This window comes from Balaenoptera ricei, chromosome 11 (genome assembly GCF_028023285.1).
Source record: "Balaenoptera ricei isolate mBalRic1 chromosome 11, mBalRic1.hap2, whole genome shotgun sequence".
Classification (NCBI taxonomy): domain Eukaryota; kingdom Metazoa; phylum Chordata; class Mammalia; order Artiodactyla; family Balaenopteridae; genus Balaenoptera; species Balaenoptera ricei.
The window spans coordinates 27,949,556-27,970,298 of record NC_082649.1 but is presented as its reverse complement, the minus strand read 5'-3'; the positions used below and the strand labels follow the sequence as shown (position 1 = coordinate 27,970,298).

The 20,743-nt window shown below is 37.1% G+C and overlaps 2 protein-coding genes across 4 annotated transcripts in view; one reads left to right on the top strand and one right to left on the bottom strand.

The window, feature by feature from the left end:
• Positions 1-20,743, top strand: part of CENPQ (centromere protein Q) — a 313,629-nt gene that overhangs the window by 87,936 nt on the left and 204,950 nt on the right. The window lies entirely within an intron of this gene.
• CRISP2 (cysteine rich secretory protein 2) overlaps positions 8,116-20,743 on the bottom strand; it is a 29,147-nt gene continuing 16,519 nt past the window's right edge. Inside the window, exons 3-8 of the mRNA XM_059938538.1 lie at positions 20,519-20,635; positions 19,639-19,726; positions 15,713-15,858; positions 14,885-14,982; positions 10,573-10,661; positions 8,116-8,323 (exon numbers count right to left, since the gene is read on the bottom strand). Coding sequence (XP_059794521.1) covers positions 8,196-8,323; positions 10,573-10,661; positions 14,885-14,982; positions 15,713-15,858; positions 19,639-19,726; positions 20,519-20,635 — 666 coding nt within the window. The 3' untranslated portion in view covers positions 8,116-8,195. The remainder of the gene's footprint in view (positions 8,324-10,572; positions 10,662-14,884; positions 14,983-15,712; positions 15,859-19,638; positions 19,727-20,518; positions 20,636-20,743) is intronic.

Here is a 20,743-nt window from a genome sequence, read left to right as displayed (position 1 = left end):
GTACTGCTCAGATATTTTGCAGAATGTTCCTCAAGTTGGGTTTGCCTGATGTTTTCTCATGATTAGACTGGGGTTATGGATTTTAGGGTTAACTACTCCAGAGGTGAACTGCCCTTCTCCTCCTAACATATCACGGAGTATGAGATATGGATATGTTTTATCACTGGTGATGTTAACCTTGGTTACTTGGTTAAGGTGAAGAAGAGTTTTAATGTTGAAAAATATTCATTCTCCACAGTCTTGCCAAGAAAGGATTAGGTCCCAAACATGTTTCCCTAAATTCACTCATAATAAAATGCAGTAGCTGCAATTCCACTGTACAAAACTAAAATATAGAACAAAAGAGAAGGAGGTGATAGTAGAGGAGAAGGGTGGGGACAGAAACTTGTATCTGGGTTCCAGGGAGATCCCGCCTGATTAGGGTCCTGGCCGTTAGGCCCAAGGGAGGGTACAGCTAAAATGAAAGGGAAGTCGTGTAAACCAGGCACGGTCTTGAGCAAGCTGCTTTCCAAAGATAAGGTTAGAACTGAAGGGCCTCCCAGAAAGTATGGCAGGACTTTTTTTTTTTCCTCCCGGAACTTGGTTCTTTCCCCATTGCGTTTTATCAAGGTACATCAGCGTACTGGGCTTCAGGCACTAATGTGTCTTTCCAGTAAGCGTTTACTGACCTTTAAAACATCCACTGGCACCTGATAGCTGCCAGGCTGTTTACACAGGTTAATTATTATCCTTGAAACAGTCCATCAAGGTAGGTTTGTTTCTTATTGTCATTGTACAAATGGGAAAGCCAAGAAACTAAATCACTCCCAAAATCTAACAGCACCTAGAAAAGTTCCAGGACTCAATTAAAATGCAAGTCTGTCTGACTCTGACACCATTGTTCTTTTTCTTCGGCTAATTGTCGTTGGCGCTCCTTTACTAAGTCTTTCGGGTATTACTTACCCTAATGAGAATGATTTTAGAGGCTTAGAGGAGATGAAAGCTGGAATGGAGTGGGTTGAGGAGAAAAATGGGAAAGTCTAAATGAAGGAATTAATAAAGACAAAAAAGTGAAATTTTCCTGTGAAGGAAAAAAAAAAAGCTTTTCGTGTGAGCAAAAGGAATTGGGCTCCAGAGCATGGGTGCCATGGTTGGCCTTGGATGGAGCAAGGACAGTTTTCCCATTTGAACAGGAGGGAAAAAGGTAAATATAAGTACATATGCCTGATGGATACCATTTCTTCCAGTATTATAAGAAAGAAGGTCTTTAGATAAAGAAAACACGTTTTGTTCTTTTTGGTTTTGCCAGACAATATTTCACATGACTTTTCCTTCTTTGCACATGAATGATTTTTATTGGCCATGGTATCCCATTCTCTAGATCAGAAGTCTGTGCCAATACTATATTAAAGAAAAAAAAATGAAGAATATGTGACAGAGATCTTATGTGGCTCACAAATCCTAAAAATTTTACTATCTTGACCTTTACAAAAGAAGTTCATCAAATAGAGAGCAGACTTGTGGTTGCCAAGGGGGAGAAGTTGCGGGGGAGAGGGAGGGATTGGGAGCTTGGGATTAGCAGATGCAAACTATTATATAGAGAATGGACAAACAACCAGATTCTACCTTATAGCGCAGGGAACTATATTCAATATCCTGTGATAAACCAAAATGGCAAAGAATATGAAAAAAGCATATATATATATGCATAACTGAGTCAATTTGCTGTACAGCAGAAATTGACACAACATTGTAAATCAGCTAGACTTCAATAAAAATTTAAAAAAATTTGTTGACTCCTCCTGTAGACATCCCATAAGGTCTTTACTCAGTTCCTTCCTGATGTAGATTTAAGCACGTAGGCTATTTTCAGCCTTTTTAAAAATATTTTACGATTCCATGCAATACTGCAATCATATCATTTTGTTCGGACATTTTCACACACATAAAGTAAATATAGCTATTGAAGAATTTCCCAGAAGTGAAGTTGCTGATCAAAGAATATGTGCATTTAAAAAATCGTCAAATTGTCCTCAAATTTGTGCTAATGTGTACTCCCATAAGAAAGTGATTGCTTTCTTCCCTTACCCTGGGTACTATTAAACTTTAAATTCTCATCAATGTGATATATGAAAAATGTTAAGTTTTCATCCTCTATATCTATATATAAAGCCAGGCCTCCTTACATATGTTATTGGTGATTGTATTTATTTTCTTATCATCTGATAAGGACTTCTGCCTATCTTTCTATTGGATTTTCTTATTTTTGTTGTTTTGCAGTAAGACTTGGCAAGTTGCAGAAATTATCCCTCTGATGGTCACATAATTTTTTTTTGTCTTTTCTCATATTTTTTTTTTATTATTGAGTTATGCATTTAATGTTCCTTCTTCCTTCCTTCTTTCCTTCCTTTCTTTTTGTACATTGGTTTGACTTGACCCCACTGATGACTTTCATGTTGCCTTTGAGTTGGTTATCCTCTCCAGCTCTAGTTCAACCTAAAGCTTGGCAAGTGAGCATCCTAACTCACAACTCCAAGTTGCCAATAAAAAAGCTGAATCAAATGTGCATCCCTGATAATAATGATGACCTCCTGTCCTGGAGTTCTTTATATTTAGAAAACATTATAAAACCTGCCCACATTGTTTTAAGATGTTGAGGAGATCCATACCTTCCATAAAGTCAGGCTTTCCCAATGCAACTAATCAGTACATATGGGACATAGTAGATCCTCAATATATATTTAATATATTTTTGAATGAAAGACTATCCTTTTTTTTTTTACCAGAGATATGCATAATGGTATTGGATATTCAGTTGGATATTCAATTATAAATATAATGATGTATATCAATGCTCAGAGTTGCCTTTTAACTTCAATGTTCTTGTTCCATCAAATAAATATATTGTGGTATGTTCCTTTATGCTACATTTTTAGACACTGTTACTTTCTCTTTCAATTTTATAGGCACCAAACAACCAATATATCAACTTAACATTTTAAAACAATAAACATCGTATTAAGGAGAGAGAGAGAGGACTTGGGAATCAACTAAACTTTCAGTATTCTTTTATGTATGTTTCTTCCTTGTATTTACTATGTTTCAAAGGGAAGCTGGCTCTTATTTCCTCTTCCCCACAGAAACAGTAGCGATGGTCCATGTTTACCAAAAAGGTGGAGCCGACACTATTCTCTTTTTTTTGTTAAATTAGAGAGCAGGTAGTGTTCTTTCACGTACAATTTTAGCAAGAAGTACATTAAGGAATTCTTTGGCAACACATCCTTCTGGTAAAGAACCCTTTGGATTCTGAAAAAATCTGTGTCAGTCTCACAAAATACATTCCTGTAGCAATTAATGAGTTATTTTTTCATTCATTTACTTATTTGTTCATGTATCCATTTATTAAATTGCTACTAATTTGTAGCTAATGTTGAGCAGAGTACTGGGTGTGGGTTACTGAACAGAGTTCTAGTTAAACATAGACCAAATTTAACAATGAATAAGGATATACTTGGGGAGATGCCAAAAAATCAAAGCAGATAATCTTTTGAGGGATTGATACTGAATAAGGAAATAGGTAATGAAGGCAAATATGATTATGGTAGAGAGGTAAGCAATGATGATATTTAAGAATAAGTGTAGTTTTAGTGAAACACTTACTGAAATTGGACTCAGGGAACCTGGGTTTAGAATCAATGTTAGACTTGTAACTTGCACTAATTACTTCTGTAACCTCTTTCAGGGTTTCAGTGTTCTCATCTCTAAAAAGAGAGTAGGCCATAGAACCTCTGAAGGTCCTTTTAAGCTCTGGTTCTTCATATTTGCAGGGTTGAATATACCAAAAAATCCATCTGGAATTTAAAAATAAAAATAATAACATAAGAAATAGAAAAGGAGTTTAGAAACAACTCAACACAACAAACATCCCCTGAACATCAAATATTGTTCTACAGGGTGCTGAGTGTTTAGGGGACATAAGAGAAAAGTCGTCCATAACTCCAAGGAGCTTGTATAACCTGATTGGGTTGATAAGTCAAATATTTTAAATATAAGAAGATAAGAAAAATATTTTAAATCATAGGAATTTCCCACAGGTTAATATCAAGCTTTCCAGATTTTCTGGTTCCTTCCATTTGTCATGTCAGTCACCTTATATGGCTCTCCTTCCTCATCATTTTTCAAGATTAACTGATAGCTATCAACTGACAGTAATTTCATGATCATTTTCAAAAGGTTTTCAGTATTCCCCAAGCATCTGGATGATCCATTTGTGTCTCCTTAGAGATTGAATTATTCCTTTCCTCCTTCAGGTAATTGCACAGGCATAGAGAATTTAAAGATTCATTTCTTTGATTGAAAAAAATGATAGGAGTTACACAGTAATCTGTCTCTCTGACATCCATTTACGTTATACTCTTCAGTCCTTTCCACTTCTTCTCCTGTTTTGACACTTTTGGTGAACCTTTATATCTTATTTTCCAAGCTTCAGCATATTCTGGGATTTAGCACATTCCTTCAATCACTTCCTAGGAATCTAATCTAATATCATGACTGTAGGTATCAACTATACAGAGATGATTTCCAAATTTTTATTTCCATTCTAGACTGAATCCTAGACTCATATATTCAACTGCCACTCCATACCTCCAATCATAATATGCACCAAACAAAAACCAGATTTTCTTCCCAAACCTGTGCTCTTTGCCATATCATAGTAACCTATTTTCTTTTATTTTTTTTGCCTTTTCCTTTTTTTTCCTTCCTTCCTTCCTTCCTCCCTCCCTCCCTCCCTCCCTGCATCTTTTTTTAAAAAATTGAAGCATAACTAATATACAATAAATGCACAAAATCTTAAGGGTATATAGCCACTTTAATTTTTACATATGTGTATAGCTATGAAACCAGCTATACTAATTCCAGAAGTCTCCTTCATGCTCTCACCCAGCCTAATTAGTTCTCTTCAAGTTTTAATTTATTTCTTGTCACCTTTTTTATAACTATAGAACAGGTTGTTAAGATAATAGAAATGGAAGTCAATAGGCTTGAGTCATGATGTAATTTTATAAAATTCTAAGGAGGTATTCCATGCCTGACTACCATTGAACTATTAATACAAGTCTTAAATGTCACATTGTCCAAAGTAAACACATCTCCATGAATATAGAACAAAGAACCTAAGAACTTTGTATAAAACTTTATTTCATTTCCCATTAAATCCTCCGTCTGAATGCATTTTTCATCCAAACTGTCAATTAATTTCAGTCTAGATCAGGAAACAGCATTGTGTATTCCCTAAAAGCGTGAGGGTTGAGTCTGTGCTCTGATGTTGGGTGGCAGTCCCTATCAGAACAAAATACTTCACCCTACTGTCCCTGTTCACTCACCTGCAAAACGCAGACAAAAGGACTATTGCGAGGATAAAGTGCAAAAAATGAACGTAAAAAAATCAGCATATCACCTGGAATGTAGAATGTTTTCTAATTAACTTTGGTAGCACTAAGGTGAAACAGAGAAGTAAATTAGAATTTACTGAGCACCATTAGTCTCTCTTACTCCTAAATATCTTACATGCATTATTTCACTTACAAAAGAGAAACATGATCTCAATGTGAAATGGCGAAATCAGTACCTGATGACATTTCAATATTCTATACATAGATCCAGAGTACATTTTATAATCGTATTTCCCAGTACTAGGGGGTTTGGTTTTAAGACAGTTTCCATCAGTTGTTTTCATGTATGTGTGTGCATGTATGTGACAGGGAAGAGAGCGTTCCCTTCTGCCTGCTATTGAAAGAGCCATAAACCCTACACTTTTCACCCAACTGCTACTGGGTGCCCCCAGGGATTTTCTCACGTGTGCTAACAGATCCTGTTACCTCCCCCATAGCATCTGCTCTTTGTCTACTTTTCTACCCCACCTTGTTTCACAGATCTGGGACTCTAAGGATTCTGATGCTTGGGGACTCTCTGTGAACATGTTTCCAGTAGCTCCAGATCTCAAAGATGAGTTTGTCTTCTGGACGCCACTGAAGTGACTGCTCGCCAGCTACTACCGTCTTTGTTGCTGGCTGCCAACCTTGCCGGGATAAGGATTAATACCTCATGGGGCCAACGTGAAACCGTTTTTTTCTGGAACTTTTTTTTTTAAATTTCTAATTAGCATCACATTGATTTAAATTTATTTATTTATGTATTTTGTATTTTGGCTGCATTGGGTCTCCATTGCTGCACACGGGCTTTCTCTAGTTGCGGCGAGCGGGGGCTGCTCTTCGGTGCGGTGCGTGGGCTTCTCATTGCGGTGGCTTCTCTTGTTGCGGAGCACGGGCTCTAGGTGCACGGGCTTCAGTAGTTGTGGCACGTGGGCTCAGTAGTTCTGGTTCGCAGGCTCGGTAGTTGTAGCGCCTGGGCTTACCCATGTCCCCTGCATAGGCAGGCGGATTCTTAACCACTGCGCCACCAGGGAGGTCCCTGGAACTTTCTTTAACTCAAAGCCACTATGTGTTTCATTTAAAAGTGGTTAAGACTACATTTTGTTGTTACATTTTACGAATAATTTTTATCATCCCAAAGAATGGTTTGTGTCCCTAGTGACTCTGGGAACCCTTATGTTCTTATCCTCCAGTTTCAAAAATTATCCATGCAGGAGGGCAGGAATTCCTTCTGTTCTGTTCACTATTTCTCTAACACCTCTATGTATATGTGAAAAACTACAAATTCACACTAATATCTCCAATTCCAATGCAACAACACAGGGTTTAATCCTGTATTCCTTCTTTCCATGTGTGTAAAGCCTTTCTCCAACAGTGAGAATCCTGGCTCCATTATTTATATTTATTTGTGTGTTTGTAGGATACATAGTAGTTTCAGAATTACTAATCCATGTGTCTATATTAAAAACAAACAAAACAAAATCTTATTGACTAGAGTTGAACATTTGTTTATATAAATATAGAAGACATACAGTCCAAATATGACATTCAAACAGTTGAATTGATTCTTTTTTCCCACCCTTTATGGTGATTATTTGATCTATGTGCAATACAATTTATTTTATTCTTGTTTTTATTTCATTTTGGATTTTTCTCCCCACCCTTGTTGATGATATTTTATTTTAAAGAGTATGTGAAACAAAATTCACAAGCTGAAACTATATAAAAGGAAATAGAGAAGTGTCACACCCCACCCATTTTCTCCTAGCCTTCTGACACCCTCCATCCTGCCCAACCCGTTCTCACCCACCCACTCTATATAACCAATCTCATTAGTTTCTGGTATATATTTCCCATGTTTCATGTACATTTTGCATAAATGTGAAATTGCATGTGTATTTCTATATTTACTATTCTTTTTATACAAAAGGTAGGATATCAAACCAGTGCGGAAGGGAGCAAAATGTCAAAAAGCAAAAAGCAAAATGAGAATACAACTGATTCCTTTTTGTTATTGTTAAAATTTAATTTTTAAATTTTTAATTTTTTTTATTTTTTGGCCGTACCACACAGCTTGTAGGATCTTAGTTCCCTGACCAGGGATCGAACCCTGGCCCCCTGCAGTGGCAGTGCAGAGTCCTAACCAATGGATTGCCAGGGAATTCCCAAAATTTAATTTTATAGGCAAATGTTTTCGGAAATTTTGCTCTGTCTAATCATATATTGGGCTAGTCTAGCTGGGGTTATATATTAATATTATAAAATATGACTCAAGAATCACATCCATGTGTTTGCTTAGATAAATTCTTTATTTTAAAAGCTGTTTGCTTTTATTTAAAGAGGATGTCATAAGACAAAGGTAGATGTCAATCTTTGAATTCATTCTTTAAACATGTAAAAAGTCTTAGAGTAGGAATGACAATGTTACAGTCTTTTTTTTTTTTTTTTGGCATGTTGTTTCAGGAAACATGTAATTCTTTATTTTAATCCAAAGTTCTAGTGACTAAGTCCTGTGGTTGTACAACTTTCAAAATTCTCAACTTGATTCAGTTAATTAAATGTAAGGTGACAAATTTGTATCAGTCCAAAGTTGTTGTCATAAACTAGCTTACTTTTGTAAATCGTTGTATGAAAGACATCTCTGTAAATATCCTGGAGAAAAAGGTTCCTTACTGTTTGGAATCAAATTTGTAACTAACATGCCTACAATTTCCCTCTTGGTATGTGTCAACTAAATGATGCAGATTTTCTCCACTTAGTCCTGCACAATGCAAATTGGGCATTTCAGTAAATTTTGCCTTCACATAGGCAAGTAGCCTTGCACTTTTCCTTGAGCAATTCCTGTTCACAGCCAGCTGTTTTCTTCAAGGAATCACAGTTACTAAGGAGATCTTCATACTCGCAAGAATTGGCTGTAACAAAAACAAATGTTACCTCATTATCATTTTTCTCAGTAGTGAAAAAACAATCCACATATTCAAAGTGTATGAGTGGGTAAGATTGGACAAACAAGTCAGCGTCACTTACACCACAAGGGGCCTTTCACTTCTTGAGGAACATATGAGGTGCCTTAGTTGAGCTCACTGATTAATCCATCACTTTTTATTTTGAACTTGGTGACATGTTTCTAAAATGAATTGACCTATTTTTCTCCCTTAGCAAAGAGAGTAAAATGAAAATACCTACAGAATCTAATATGGAAGGAGTTACTAGACACATAGAGCTATTTAAACTTAAATTATTTTAAATTAGGCGAAATTAAAAATTTAGTTCCTTAATCTTACCAACCACAGTGTTCAATGGCCACGTGTGACTAGTGGCTACTTGTAAGATACATGCTGATAGAGAACATCCTTGTCATTTCATCCTATTGGACACACTGCCTCAGACACCAATGCTTTCTTTCAGGAGAAAGTGATTCCAGTGGGAAGATAGAGATGTAAAACAATGATAATATGCCTTCTTTCTTTCTAATGTTTCTTTTTTGGATGTTCTCCAGGGACCCCAAACCCAACAAATCTCAAACTAAACTCATCCTCCTACCCACAGTGGATCCAAGGTGACTATTCTCCTCCCACAATCCCAGGGGAATGGCTCCCTGACTACTCAGTCATTCAGGCCAGGAACTGAATCAATCTGAACTCCTTTTCTACTTCTGACCAGCACCAGCCAGCACTGGTAACAAACACTGGCTATTTTACTTCTTGTCTCTCAGCCCTGTCCATTGTTCTTCATTCATTTTCCCAGTAATGAGGTTAAGACATTCAATTTCTTTTTAACCCATGTTTTTCAATAGTTTTCTTGCTGACTTCCATCCAATAGTTTCTACATACCATTGCTAGAAAGCTCTTTATCAAACATGATTCTGACCTTGTCACTCTTTTGCTGAAAACCTTTCAATTGAGTGCTTATTGCTAATAGGATAAATTCCAAGCTCCTTAGCTAATATAGCATTCAGCACAGGTAGAAATATTCCATGTTTTTTTAGCTGATTTTTTTCCTTTCGTTAATTTATAGTTTTGACATCATCAATAGTCTGAATTATAGTTCTATAATTCAGTAAGAAAGAATGTTGACTAAAGGTGAATGCATTTGAAAGGTAAAAATCTCAGGGAATGAGTCAACTCTATTGTTCATAATAATTTTAATAAAAGTATCCCAACTATTAAAAACCAACAGCTATTTTTACTTCAGATCGTGACAACTTTAGAAATGACACATATGACATTTATTTTATTCCCTCCTTTTGCAACAATATCTTTATGGATTCTATGAACCCATATCATATACAGGTTGGATTTTGTCATTAAAAATGTGCACAAAACCATGATTAATTTATAGGGCAAGTGATCATTTATTATGTTAATCACCATGCTTCCAATTATACTATAGAAAAAAATGCAGTAATCAGCATGAGGAACTCATTTGCACAAAAGAAACATTCAGTTTGCCTGTACAGACTGAGACACAATGTGGTCTCACATCCTTAGATTTATACATTTTTATTCTTTCAAAATACTACCTTTGGTGTAATGATACTAACGCTGATGAAATTATTTATCAGAAGCATGAATGTATAGTTATTAATAAGCTCTGTGAGGTCACAGAGACAAATGGATGCTAGATGTTTCATTATCTTACATATGATAATATAGGCATACCTCATTGTATTGCATTTCACTTTATGGTACTTTGCAGATATTGTGTTTTTTACAATTGAAGGTTTGTGGCAACCCTGCATTGAGCAAGCCTATTGGTGCAATTTTTCCAAAAGCATTATTTTTAATTTAATGTACATTGGTTTTTTTTTAGACATAATACTATTGCACACTTCATAGACTACAGTATAGTGTAAACATAGCTTTTATGTGCACTGGGAAACCAAAAAATTTGTGTGACTCGCTTAATAGCCCTATTTTCTTTCTTGCAGTGATCTGGAACAACGTCTCTGAGGTTTGCCTGTATTCTTTTCATTACAGAGAATATGTAGGTTATTGAAATGTGTAAAATGTTTACTTAAACACACTCTGTTGGGTAATCTTTTTGTCTTGGCATAAAGATGTTATTTAAATTGGTTACTTTGGGAGATTTCTTTATCCATAAAAAGAAAATTAAACATCAATTCTTGATTATAATAGCAAGTTAATCACTTTAAACTTACTGCATAGTCCACTGTCACAGTTACCAGGGCAACTGGCACAAGGTGTTCCTTGTTGGTAAGGGGTATTCTTTTTACTCACATTATTACCACTGTAATGTAAAATACACACTGTCAAATATTTTTCACTTTACTGTTTAGTTGCCAAGGGCAACATCATCACTAAATATATATAAGTATATAAGTAATGTTTTTAGTTCTGTTGACAAAACTGAGGGGAATTCCCTGGCGGTCCAATGGCTAGGATTCTGCACTTTCACTGCTGTGGTCCCAGGTTCGACCCCGGTCGGGGAACTAAGATCCCACAAGCCGCACCGCCGGGCCAAAAAAAAAAAAAAAACCAACAAAACCAAACTGAAAAATTACAATTCCCAACATGTAATTTACATAACATCCAAATTAAGAAAATACTTCACACACATCGACCCATCCCCTTGACTCTAATTCTTCAGGCTGGGCAGCTACATTGGCATAACTAGTCTAAAGCATTCAGATAACTTTTTTGCAGCAATACACTTTTCATCTCCCAGTAGACTTGGTCAGATTGGTAAGGCCGTGCCCCGCAAAGAGCTAGCTAGGGATAAATATATCCCTTTGAGAGACAGGGAAAGATCCTGGGGCCAGGAGGTTGCAGTATGAAAAAGAATACTCAATATTGCAATATAATTTTATATTTGAAAAAGGATAAATACCCTAATTCCTCTAATATGAACTAGGGGCAGTAAAGCTCCAATATATATATTTTTAATTTCGAGATGGCATTGTGCTATTTAAGTAGTTTGTGGTGTGTGTGTTTGTGGGTCAGGGAGAGCTGGGGAAGGTTTGTGAGTTTCCAGAGGTAGTGCGTGAGAGATTTTTATGTTTACCGAAAAAGGAACGTTAGATTAAAAAGTTTTGATAAATGCCAATAGCCTGAGTGTAGTCAATTACAGTGACTAACTTGTAACTCATCAATGATGATTATCCTATTGGCTGTTAAATTTATCTAATTCATCGGAAAACACATGGGAATGCAAATCTCAGTAGTGTCAAGGGAGCCAAGGGCCCAAAGTGATGTATTTGAATCTGTCTTCCTGCACAGAACATGGCTGTCCATGTGGTAGCCCTTGGAAAAATTGTGACATAGACACAGAAGTGTTCTGGAGGTTCTCTCACTCCCGCTTTCCTCATTATTCACTTCAGCTCTCACTTCAGATGCCTGGTTCCCGATGCCTCCCCTCTCACAGCCAGGCAGTGAGTTTGGATGCATTCTCCAAGGATCTATCGATTTTTTTATTAAGTTATACTTGACACACAATATTCTATTAGTTTCACGTGTACAACATAGTGGTTTGATATTTTTATACATTATGAAATCACCACAATAATTCCAGTTCCCATCTGTACATCCCATGTGGTTTGATGGATTCCTTTAGTGTTATCTTTGGACTTCTTTTTCATTATTTTTTGTGTTTCCATTGTAGGTTTTTGTTTTGTACTTAACGTGAGGTTCATATATATCAGCCTGTATCTATAGCTGTCTGTTTTAAGCTGATAGTCACTTAAGTTCGAAGGCTTTCTAAAAGCACTAAATTTTTACTACCCCCAACTGTTTTATGATTTTTGTGTCATATTTTACATCTTTTTACCTTGTGTAGCCCTTCGCTACTTGTTGCAGTTACAATTGATAGTAGCACTTTTGTCTTTTAAACTTCATACTAGCTTTTTAAGTGGCTAATCCACTGCCATTACTATATATTTGCCTTTATCAGTGAGATTTTTTCTTTCATATGTATTTTCTGTTTCTAGTTGTGGCCTTTTCTTTTCTGCTTAAAGAAGACCCTATAACATTTCTTGTAAGGCCAGTTTAGTGATGATGAACTTCTTCAGTTTTGCTTGTCTGGGAAACTCTTTATCTATCCTTCAATTCTGAATGATAACCTTGCTGAACAGAATATTCTAGGTTGTAAGCTTTTTTTGTTTTTGTTTTTTCAGAACTTTAAATATATCCTACCACTCCCTTCCAGCCTATAAAGTTTCTCCTGGAAATCAGCTGATAGTCTTATGGGGTTTCTCTTTTGTGTGATTAGTTGTTTTTCTCTTGTTGCCTTAGAAATTTCCGCTTTAACTTTTGCCATTTTAATTATGTCTTGGTGTAACTCTAGGTTCATCTTGTTTGGGACTCTCTTAGCTTCCTGTACCTGGATGTCTGTTTCCTTTTTCAGGTTAGGGAAGATTTCAGGCATTATTTTTTTTAAATGTTTTCTGTTCCTTTGTCTCTTTCTTATCTTTCTGGGACCCCTAGATGTTGGTAGCTTGCTGTTGTCCCAGAGGTACCTTAAACTCTCCTCATTTAAAAAAAAATTCTTTCTTCTTTTTGCTGTTCTGATTGGGTGATTTTTCACTATTCTATCTTCCAGATCGCTTATCTGTTCTTCTGTATCATATAATCTGCTATTGATTCTCTCTAGTGTATTTTTTATTTCAGTTCCTATATTCTTCATTTCTGATTGGTTCTTTTATTTTTTAAGTCTTTGCTGAAATTCTTATTGTGTTCTTCCATTATTCTCCCTAGTTCAGTGAACATCCTATAACCATTTCTTTGAACCCTATCAGGTAAATTACTTATCTCCATTTCATTAGAGTTTTTTCCTGGGGTTATATTCTGTTCTTTCATTTGGAACATATTCCTGTCTCCTCATTTTGTTTGAATTTTGTTTTCATTATTATTAAAAAAAATTTTTTTATTGGAGTATAGTTGCTAAATTTTGGGTTTTTTTCTATGATTTAGGCTAAACAGCTACTGCTCTTGGTCTTGAAGGAGTGGCCTTGTGTAAGAGCATCCCCTGTGACTGCTTGTGACTGGTGGCTTTAGCAGACCAGCTTGAACTGGAATGGGCCAGGCTAGAGGAAGTCCCTGGGGAGCACTGTGCTTAAGGCTGCCTTGGTGGGATGGCTAGGGCTGCAGCTGGGAAAGGTGTGGACTGGGGGAGTCCCAGGGGGACCAAACAATGGTGCTCACTGGTGTCTCCGACTCTGGAGAGGGCTCCAGCAGTTCCCTGTTCATTTGGAAGAAGCTCTCAGGATAGTAGATGGATTTTCCTTCTGTATAGTCTAAGCGCTTTTTAAATTGCTGGGGTTTTTTTTGCTGTGTCCCAGGGCAGGTGACTCTGTTCTCAAGCCCCTCAGCTATATCCCTCCTACTGCAGATCACTGAAATGGGGGTGGGGTTCCCATGCATACAGTGTCTCCATCTTTCCTACTAATTTCTATGTGGTCCTTCTATCTACAGAAGCTGCTAAATCAGCCTTCAGGTCTTCAGGAGCAATTTCTTTATATGTGTAGGTGTAGATTCAGTGTGTGCATGGGAGGAGGTGAGCTCAGGGTCTTCCTAGGCCCGTGTTGTCCTTCCCCAAATGACCTATCTATTCTTTCTACTAAACTCTAATAGCTGTTTTCAGGAAAATGACTTTGGAGGTCATATTTCTCAAACTGGAGACCCATACCCCTGGGTCATCTATAGTATCAAATAAATCCTGTATGAGGCTTGGTTTGGGGCCTCCCTGCCTGTAGTGGTCAAGAACTTCAAATTTTAAAAGAAATTAAGACTAGCAGATATGTTGAGGTTAGGTCTTCAGTTTATCCATAGGATTTGTTGTGGAGAACTTCAAACATTTTGCTTAATGAAAGAGCATGTTTCCTGTTATAAATAAAGACTGTAAGGAATTGTTCATTATGGAGTTTTTTGTGAAAACTTCTGAGAAACAAAAGCTTAAGATGTTTCCTTTTTCTGGACTCTGAAATATATTAAAGATCTCTTGAAAAACCTTGGAGACCCAGAAGAATGAATCATTTCTAATGATAATAACATATGTGGTTTTCAAGATAAGTAAGAATAGGAACGTTTCAGCAGAAAGGGCTGAAATCACAATTTACTATCCCTTATTTTTCACTCCACTACTGCCTCTTGCTTAATCATCAAGCTTCCACCCACCTAGGGTGTGAAATTAGTGAGAACTGATGACATCAAATCTAGAGAAATGCATACTACACGTGCCCACAGAATAACCTTGAGCCCTGGGGAAAGGCAATTGAGAGAAAAGACATGACTTCATAATTGAGGAAAGAGAGTTTCAGCTTTTACTCTTGGAAATGAGAACTTGGTCTCTTCTCTGATAAGTTGAATGTATCTTACCTTAAGCAGTATTTCCAAAGGTTTATCCTTTCTCTTTATTAAAATATGCTTTTTTATTTTGGTTGGTTAAATGTAAGAGTATTTTAAAATATTAAATTGCTGATGGAATTATTGGCATTAGACTTTAAAGTATATACTTACGCAGGACAGTATTGGCAAATATAGAAGTATTTTAGACTCTTCTGATTGGGACAGTAGGCAATTCCACATCCAACACGGAAAGATGAGTACCAAACAAGCTACAAATGCATAAGGGAATACATGAGAGTACATTAAAGAAGAGGGGAAAATACTGAGAAAACAAATAATAGCAAATGTAAAACAAAAAAGTGATTCTTGGGACCTCCTTGGTGGTGCCGTGGTTAGGAATCCGTCAGCCAATGCAAGGGACACGGGTTCCATCCCTGGTCCGGGAAGATCCCACATGCCTCGGGGCAACTAAGCCCACGTGCCACAACTACTGAGCCCGCATGCTACAACTACTGAAGCCTGCGTGCCTAGAGCCTGTGCTCCACAACAAGAGAATCCACTGCAACGAGAAGCCCACGCACCACAACGAAGAGTAGCCCCCGCTCACGGCAACTAGAGAAAGCCTGCGCGCACCAATGAAGACCCAACGTAGCCAAATATTTGAAAAAAAAGTGACTCTTATAGTTTGTAGCCGTATACCTTATGGAAATATTTAAATTACTGAAACAAAGTCACAAACTTTAAAAATATTAAATTTCATGTACATTCACTACTTTATCCATTTATAATGTTGGAAAAGTACAGAGTGTACTTCCTTGCCAAGAATTTTGCAGCCCATGGGAAAAAAAATGACAGTTCTAGATGAAATACCAGCCAAATGCCAGGACTCTATTATACTCAAGCCCTTCCCCCAGATTGAACATTGGAGTTGGTCATCATTAGGAGAAACTTTCTCTGTTAGAGCATTTGTGGTGGAAGTTTTTCATTTGTTCTGGTTACCTGGGTATAATGTCCAACAATTGCACTGGAGCTCTTCGGTCCTTCACCATAGACAAAATTGTGGTGCTCTTCAAACCAGTTTTGGATTACATCTGACCAGGCAGTAGGGTTACTTGACATGTAGAGATTCTCACCACATTTTGTACCTAAGTGTGAACAGATCACTCATGAAGAAAACAAAAAAGCATGCTGTGGCAAGAGAAGTCAACTATATGAACACAAGGATGTTGCCCTTCAAACTCAGTGCCTGTATTTGCTAACTGTTAATACATGAAAAAGATGCTTCCATTCCTTTTCAACTGTAAAGCTGAATAGAAGACAGATCTACCTAGCCCACTGAGGCTGGCCACAATATGCAAACTTTGAATAGGTTGAGAAGAACTTTATTCTAACAAGGACCTACTGTATAGCACAGGGAACTATACTCAATATCTTGTAATAACCTATAATGGAAGTGAATGTAAAAATATATATATATATGTATATTTGAATCACTTTGCTGTACACCTGAAACTAACACAACATTGTAAATTAACTATATTTCAATAAAAATTAAAACCAGACCAAACCAAACAAAATCCTTCTCCCTCTGGATTGTCAAAGATGCATTCTTTTTCATGCTAAATTCTTTACAGGTATAATGTGTGTGCTCTCAGCTTTGTATTGTAAGCTTATGAAAGGCAACAACCAAATTTTATTTTTTCTCTCCTCTTACCCACCCTCAGCAGAGATTTTTCACATATAGGACCCAGAATAAATATTTATGATTATGAATCTGCATAAACTTTGAAAAAAAAAGGTTTATGGGCAGTCTTTAAGAGTCCCAATCAAGAGGCAACTGACATCAGGAAGGTGTTCAAAACTTGTAGATCTTCCCTTAATCCGAGAATCATAATGTCACAAGGCCAAATTCCCCTCAGAGAGTTAGGCAGGAAGGACCTTGCAGAGGGTGACATCAGCAGAATGGTGAGGTAGGAAGCCCTGGACTCTCCTTTCCCCAATACACACACTGATTCAGCAACAATTCATGAACAAATTGCCCTTGTCAGAAATCCAAAAACAAAACTAAAGGCTTCCTTACCCTGAGGGATATGAAACCAGACTCACTGAAGCGTCTAGAAGATTGGAAAACCCTCTTGCGAGAATCCCTACCCTCAGCAGAGTGTTATACAATCAGGAAGAGACCCTCTAACTCCCAGCTTCTCCCAGGGGAGGGAAAGAGTTGGCTCATGTGTCCAGCAACCCAACGTTTCCAAGGGGGCGCCCCAGAAGGCTGGCTTCTGTCTTGCTAGTCTTGGAGGTCAGACAGTCGGCTAAGAATGGAGATGGTGGTTGGGCTGGTAGACACCATAACTCCTCCTTCTGGCTCAGCACAGAGCAAGCAAATGAAAAAATCCTTTCATTTTTTTCCTTTCTTCCCTGGGAGGCAGAGTTGATCAACGTGTCCAGTGCTCCAGTTTCTCTGGGGCTACCCAAAGAACTGGCATCTTTCTTGCCAGTCCTGGAGCACAATCTTGTTCCCTGGGGGAGAACAGAGATGGCAGTTTGGATTGGTAGATGCCATAGCCCTTCTCCCCAGCTCAGCACAGAGCAAGCCGACAAAAACCGCAGCTGCCTGCTTCTCCCTGGGGAGGGAAGAAGCTGGTTTGGTCATCTGATGCCACCCATTTTCCAGAGGCTGCCTGAAGGACTGGCTCCTGACTTGCCTGTTTTGGAATACTATCAAGACCTAGCATAAACTCGCTGCCTGCGGCTAGTGAGAACAGAGACAGATACTTGGGCTGGCAGTTGCCATAGCCTCCCTTCCTGGTTCAGCACAGAGTGAACAAACAAAATACTCCAGCTCTTAGCCTCTCCCTGGGGAGGGAAAGAGTTGGATGGACTGTCAGAGATCCATCTTTTCTGGGGGCTGCCTGAGGAAATGACTAAGAATCTTTCTTGAGCAAAATGGACTTGAACAGCATTTCTCCAAAAAAGACGTACAAATGACCAACAGGTATATGAAAAGATGCTCAATGTCACTAAGCATCAGAAAAATGCAGATCAAAACCACAATGAGATATAACCTTACACCTGTCAGGATGTCTGTTATCAAAAAACAAAAGACAGCAAGTGATGGTGAGGACGTGGAGAAATTGGAATTCTTGTATGCTGTTGGTGAGAATAAAACATGGTGTAGCTGTTGTAGGCAACAGTAGGGAGGTTCCTCAAAAAATTAAAAGTAGAGCTACCAAATGATCCAGCAATCCCACTTCTGAGTATTTATCCAAAAGAATTGAAATCAGGATCTTGAAGAGATATTTGCATTCTCATGTTCACTGCAGCACTATTCACGATAGCCAAGATGTGGAAATGGCCTAAATGTCCATCAGCAGATGAATGGATAAACAAAATGTGGTATATACACACAATGGAATATCATTCATCCTTAGAAAAGAAGGAAATTCTGCAACATGCAGCAACATGAATGAACCTTGAGGATATTTTGCTAAGTGAAATAAGCTAGTCACAGAAAGAAAACTAGTGCCTGATTCTATCAATATGAAGTATCTCAAATAGTCAGATTCATAGAATCAAAGAGTGGAATGGTGGTTGCTGGGCTGGGGGGAAGGAGGAATGGGGAGTTACTAATCAATGGGCATAAACTTTCTGGTAAGCAAGATAATTTCTAGATATCTGATAGACAGCATGGCACCTACAATCAACAATATTGTATCATACACTTAAACATTTCTTGAGAGGGTAGATTTCATGTTAAGTGTTATTAGCAGCATAAAATTTTTTAAACACTAAAAAAAAAAAAAAAAGATAGGTGTTCTTACCACAGTAAAATTAATTTAAAGAAGAAAGAAGTGACTTGCAGTCCAGAAACTTTTCTCTACCCTTTTCAGCCCTCTCTTAATATTTACATTTTGGTGACTTGAAATATAATGTTTATGTGCTGCTTAAAGAGAGTATAAAATATTTTTGGATATCTCCTTTAATAGAGAAAGACAGAAACTAAGAAACTAACAGTAGACTTGGATCTTTAAGACCATTTGTTCCAATGTTCTACTGAACACAGTCGCCTCCTGTTGTAATTTCATCATAATGTTTGCATCAACAATATAAACAAGAATAATTCTACTGAAATAACAGGTAAGTTATTCACTACCTTTAAATTGGGCTTACCTATGTGTATATCATGCTTGATAATGTGAAACATTTTATGTAAGGTTTGTGAATACAAGTTTTTTTTCTCTCATGGCTTTTATGATCATTGGTAAGATACGTCTTAAAGTTTTTTTGAGCCTAGCATATTATTCTATGCATTATAGGCACACAGTCTGTACAAAATACTTGACAATTTGTTACCAAAACTTTAAAAAATGAATCAACACACCCAAAATATTCATCCTGATTAAAAAAAGCTTAAATATTTTTAGAGTAAAATTCAGGAACAGTTCAACATATTTTAACACATTTTGTGAATGCAAAATAATCTGATTTCAAAACACCATACAGCTACACAATATCACAAAAAGGGCAAAGGGTGAGAAATCAGGAAGCCTGGTTAACTTTCCAGTATATGATAATCCTTCCAGTTGTGTTCTTGCATAATTCATTCCTTCCGCATCCTTATTTTTTAATCTTTAAAATCGGGAAAATGATTATGCATGACCTGTTCACCATGAGCTGATCAAGAGGAGCAAATGAGATGCTGCTTAAGAAATAATTTGCATAATGTAAATAATCAACTTATAGTTGAAATAGTACTTATCATATCTCTCTATATACAGATACTTTAATTTTAAAAATACAGCCATATAAACAACATTTATTCACAAAGTCTTCTGAATACAATGCCCCAGAATGGTCTATCCTATTTTATTTATCTAATATTTTATTTGCTCATTTATTCAACAAACATTGACTCATTTACATACTGGTCTTCCGGTCACCTGGATTACTGTGTTCTAAAGTGCACTTGTTTGCCCACTTCTGGGCATTTGCTGCTGCTTCTCTGCTCCATTCCTAAAGGTCACAAGAAAAACAAAATACACAAAGATTCAACTCCAGTGAAGTATATGCTTTAAAGTCTAATTGGTAGGCTGATTTGCATTACTTTAAAACTTCTGTAGACGTATTATCTAATTATCATTGGTATGAAAGTACCTTTTTGTTTGTGTGTATGTGTGTGTGTGTGTCTTTATCTGTCCCAGTGCCAGTTTCCACACAAAGACAAGTCCACAGGTATGTCTACCGAGAGAAATACCTAATACAATATTATCTGACTATGATAGCATAGCAGCCACACCTAAGATTTTTAATAATGGTGCTGCTCTAAATACTAATTAACATGTGCGATAGTCTGACTACATTTCAATAGTAATAAGCTGACCTAGTTTATAGCCAATTCCATTTGTAGCCCGCTGTGTCCACATGGGAGATATCTACCTTTAATGGACTATTCCCTGGGAAATGGGCTGTTATTTACCCTAAATGGCATTGATCCTGAAGGATAGGAGATTTCTTATTTTCGACTAGGGAAGATAGTGAACCAAAAATGTAACACCTTCACATTTGATGTCTGAAGATTGGGCTTCCAAATTCTGCCTTCCCAACTTAAGAGCCCTGTAATCTTGACAAGTTCTTTAACCATTATAAAGGAAAATTCATTTCTGCCCTGCCCATGACAGAGCTAAATGAAATAGAAAAATAGAGACAGAACTTTGTAAGCCACAAAAGTCTTTAAGAGATGCCAGTTAGCTGCCTTCTCTTACCACTGCTGGTTCACACCACTTTATTTATACTCTTGCTTCTTACCATCTTTAGCATGTTGCTGGCAGGTGGAGAGACTGATTTCCTTAGTTCATTGTGTTTATTTACAATCTCTCTTTGGACTTGCGTTTGAGTGGTTAACAGAGCAGTAAAGGTTGGATCCTACAGGGAAATAAAATTAGGGTTATTTTTTAAACATTTTTGAAAATTGCATTTAAGGGTGAATAAGTTAATTCAAGGGCTCTGAGATGACTTTACAAAGTGCTCAGT